Raw genomic sequence first — 4,757 nt, forward strand, 5'->3', positions numbered from 1 at the left:
TCTAGCACCGTCGGAACCACCCTAGTTACGGCTCTGTGTTGCAGTCTTTTAAACGGCTGGTGCGCAACGCGAGAAAAGGCCACTCGTCATTGGGGCGCCTGAGCGAAAAAGACAACCCTTATTTCTCGGGGGAGGCCTTCGATCTTGAGGTTTGGTGAGACTTGCAGCGCATTGGGTTTGCGTTAGCGTGTGATGCTCGCACGTCGCAGTCGATTTCGGGCGAGCATGGGTAAAGCACGTGTTCTTTCTGCGATAACGCGAACCCCATACAACAAAACTGATCGCGCCTCGAGCAACAACCGTGCCATTGATTATTACACCACCAATAAGACCTTCGGTACTGCTGCCAACATCAGCAGTTGTATTATCCAAAAATCCAGCTGCCTCAGAAGATCCGTAAGATCAAGGGATCTCTTCAGCAGTTTTCCGTGCCGCCCTATCGATGCCGATTACAGCAGCTTCCACCCATTTTCATCAATAACGATGGCCCATCGGCGGCCCGTTTGTCTCCTCGGCCTTTTCCTGGTCATCGCTGCTTTTTGTGACCAAATCAAGGCCGAGGTCTTCACCAACAGTTTTTTGGTAAAGATGCGCGAACCGGCCGATCGACATGTAGCTGATTTGGTTGCATCCCGAAACGGTTTCGTCAATCTGGGACCGGTGAGTCTCACATTCATCAATTAAGCATTCTGTACTGTCAACTTTTTTTGTGATGCATTTTTTTTGTTGGGAAAAATTTTGTGGGATGTGTTTTTACGCAGCAGGTGATTCGTGGGTCGATGACGTCGGGAATGATGACAATGGCCGGTCGGTTAAGGACCCTTATTTTTATGCATTTTCTGTAAATCTAAATCGTACTGATTCAAGTTAGTGTATGTAATCAGAGAAATTTGGATGTTTCACAAGGAAATTTCACTGATTCAACAGTGTGTACAAGCTGATTGAAAGTGGTGAATTCACAGCTGATTAATCTACGGAATTTCGCTGATTCGGGTTTTGAGAGTTTTCTTTTTACATTTATGATTTGATTGCAATTAATGAATGGCCTTTGATACTGTGTGCCAATCAGTTTTGAGATAGATTTTCTCAATGTCAGTCCAAGGTGAATGCGACAATATGTGTTTTGTTCTCATCCATTTTAGAACTCGTGGAAATTTATTTTTACAATAAAATATAGTAAAATACAGCAGTGTGAAAATGGTGATTGTTTGAAATTTTTGAAAAGTGTTTTCGAGATATAGCAAAACCTTGTAATCGAATTATTTTTATATTTTCGACCATTTTTTTTAAGAAGCAATAAAAAATTATAGAAATATTTCCACTAGAAAGTACAAGTTTTTTCTATTGTTAGAACACTTCTTCAAAATTTTAGAAATAATTAGAAATTAAAAAAATAATTGCTATTTGATATTATTTTACTTTATTGTATTTTATTGTAGAAATACATTTCCAACAGGGGAGATTTATTATCCGCAGTTTTTAAAGCAAAAATATATCATTAATGATAATAATTTTATCTCACAATCAGTGCGCAAACTGTGAATCCATATGGCTTCGTCTATCAACCGATTTTTGAAATATAAGATTTATAATATTAAATAATGCACTTAAGATATTTAATAATTTAATAATGCATAAAAAAACATGTTTGGAAATTAAAGAGTTGGAAATTGGTAAATTTAATAATGAAGAGTTAAAAATGACTAAATAATTAATTATTTAAAATATTTAACACTTCATTTCAAAGTTAGCGAGTTTTAATTTCTTACAAAATTCTGTAGAAGTGGCATTTTAGTAAAAAATTGTACTTTTCAGGAGACTTTTATGTTAATATTCTGCAATAAATTGTAAAAAATTTTAAAATATGGAAAAGTACAAGTTTCTGCTCGAATTAGATCACTTTTACATCATTTCACAAGTAAATAGGTAGCCATTTTTACAAAATATTATACTTTTTAAATTATTTTATTTTACTGTAAAAATACATTCCCATCAGCAAATTGAACCACTATTAAAATTTGAAAGTATATATAATATCAGCTGTTTTGACAAAAATTCGTGTTTTTGGGCGAACAATCAATCGTTTTTGATAGAAAATCAAAATTTTCTTATTAAAAATTAATATATTTTGCTTAAAGATTCAACTATTTTATTTTCTTATTTTTGCATAGATTGAACTGATTTAAATTTGACATACCTCTTTTGATTATAATTATTTTTGGGTTAAAAATTCAACAATTTTTTTTTCAAATTTTGTTTCTTGACTGAAAAATCTTTTTTGATTTAAAATTCAAACATTTTGATAAAAAAGATCCTCCTTCAGGTTTAAAAATTGATCTCTCTTGGTAAAAATGTTATCTTTTTTAAATTTTTGGTTAAAAATGATTAAGTTTTATTTTTTTGATAAATTCAACTATTTTTAATTTAAAATTAATATTGTTTTTGTTTGAAATATCAACTATCAGAATTTATATTTTGGCTGAAAAATGAAAATATACCTCTTTTGTTGAAAATTCGTCTTTTTGGGCTAAAAATTCATCTCTTTTGGTAGAAAATTAAACTTTTTTGATTCAAAATTAATTTGTTTTGGTTAAGGATTCAACAATTTTGTTTATACTCGTATCTTTTTACATTTATATTTTTTGTTTAAAAAATCAACTATTTGGTTTAAAGTTTAACTACTGTATCAAATTATTATTTTTTGTTTGAAGATTCATCATATTAGTTGAATATGTGTATCTTTTGTTGAGTAATGAAAATATACTTCTTTTATTTATAATTATTTTTTGTTTAAAATTCAACAATTTTGTTAAAAATTTGTCAAAAAGATCTTGTTGTAGATATGAAAATTAATCTTTTTTGGAAAAAATGTTATCTTTTTTAAATGTTTAGTTAAAAATTATTAAGTTTTTGTTGAGGGCTCAACTATTTTTTGGGAAGTAAATATTCTTTTGGGTAAATTAAACTATTTTTAATTTAGAATTAAACTTATTTATGTTTTAAATTATCAACTATTAAATTTTTATTTGAAAATTCATCTTTTTTTTTAAATTCTACCCTTACTTGATCAAAAATTGATTTTTTATTTGAAGATTGACCATATTAGATAAAAATTCATCCTTTTTGTTGAAAAATGAAAATGTATCTCTTTTATTTATAATTATTAACAAAAAATTTGCTTAAGCATCTTTTTGGTAAAAAATTAATCTGTTTTTGGTGAGGATTCAACTATTTTTTAGAAAACTCCTTTTTTTACCAATTCAACTGGTTTTGATTTAAAATAAAAAATTTTTTGTTTGAAATATCAGCTGTCAATTTTTAGTACAAAATATATCTTTTTTGGAAAAAATTCAAGTATTCGTTTAAAAATTAATTTTAAATTATTGGTTTGTTTTGGTTGAAGATTTAACAGATTAGTTAAAAATTCATCTCTTTGATTGAAAAATAAAGTTTTGCGGCTTTTATCTAAAATTCGTATTTTCAGGTTAAAAATTCAATTATTTTGATAATACATTCAACTTTATGATTAAAATCAATCTTTTAAAAATAAATTAGAATAAAGTAAAATAAGGTGAAAATTGTAATTTTCTCAAAATGTTTAATTACCTCTAAAATATTGTAAAAATGTTCGAAAAATAGAAAAGAATATTGCTTTCAGTAGGTTCTTTACTTTTTTTAAATCATTACAAAAAGCAGAAAGTTAAATAAAAAATTCACGAGCGATTTTTTTATTTTATTCTTGATAAATATTTTATGATCCATTTACATCTTTAATGACTTTCCTAAAACTTAATAACAATTACGAAGTATTTTTAGGTTCAACCAATTATTATGATAAGTTATCAAAATGTATGACGCACGGAAAAAGTAAACGAGGGTGGCTTTACATATACTACGTTAAATATATATCTACCTTCTCTTAAAAGTTTCTAAACTTTTTTATTTGACTTCTTAATTACAGAAAATAAAACTCAAATATGGATTATCGACAAACTCAATTGACATCTTATACTATAAGTTCAAATTTATACCAGTCATTAGTTGGCCCTATCAGATATCACAAGAATTTTCAAACATGTTTATTACATTTTCTAAAGACGAAGTATTTTTTATAGTTTTTTTATGAATAATTATGAATTATTCTGCAGGAAATATCAATAAATTAATGTTTTTATTTTTTTGTTAGCCCAAAAAACGAGAATTTTTCACAAAAAAGGGGACTTTATCCCGTGTGGAAAAATTTCGTGGCAGTCTTATGTAGAGAGATCGGCTGGCTAGACCGAATCTAGACCGTCCACTTAAGACGGTCTGACAGGGTGCTGGTCTTAGCCCTCTTAGACGGACTCGATGCAAAAATTTCAAAGATTCATCGAAGCGGTCTGGTTGGACCCCTCTCAGACGGTCTCGGTTGAAAATAGGAAGTCTATCGTGACAGTGTATGATGTAATCCTCAGCAGACAGAAATTATTGGGAAAACCTAAAAGAATATTAAAGTTTGCAGGAAAGTTTTGTGTTGAAGTCAGATTGACACATGTCTAGGTTTGTATACACACTGTTTTTTTATAATTGTTGAGCAATATAATATCCACTTATATGAGATAAGATTAATTCTTTTTCAAATTGCAACCTAACCTACAAAATACCAGAGAGGAAGGTTTTATATATGTCTTTACATCGTACTGAATCTATTTCTAGCCACATTTTTAATAAAAACGAAGATGGACAATAATGATTTGAGAAAAATGTTATGTTATGTT

The 4,757-nt window shown here is 28.8% G+C and overlaps 1 protein-coding gene across 1 annotated transcript in view; it reads left to right on the forward strand.

Annotated features, from left to right (window-relative positions):
• Window positions 1–202: 202 nt before the first annotated feature.
• The window catches only part of LOC117173029 (neuroendocrine convertase 2), a 59,814-nt gene continuing 55,259 nt past the window's right edge, over window positions 203–4,757 (forward strand). Inside the window, exon 1 of the mRNA XM_033361387.1 lies at window positions 203–660. Within this exon, the coding sequence (XP_033217278.1) occupies window positions 226–660 (435 nt within the window). The 5' untranslated portion in view covers window positions 203–225. The remainder of the gene's footprint in view (window positions 661–4,757) is intronic.

Source organism: Belonocnema kinseyi, chromosome 5, assembly GCF_010883055.1.
Source record: "Belonocnema kinseyi isolate 2016_QV_RU_SX_M_011 chromosome 5, B_treatae_v1, whole genome shotgun sequence".
Lineage (NCBI taxonomy): Eukaryota > Metazoa > Arthropoda > Insecta > Hymenoptera > Cynipidae > Belonocnema > Belonocnema kinseyi.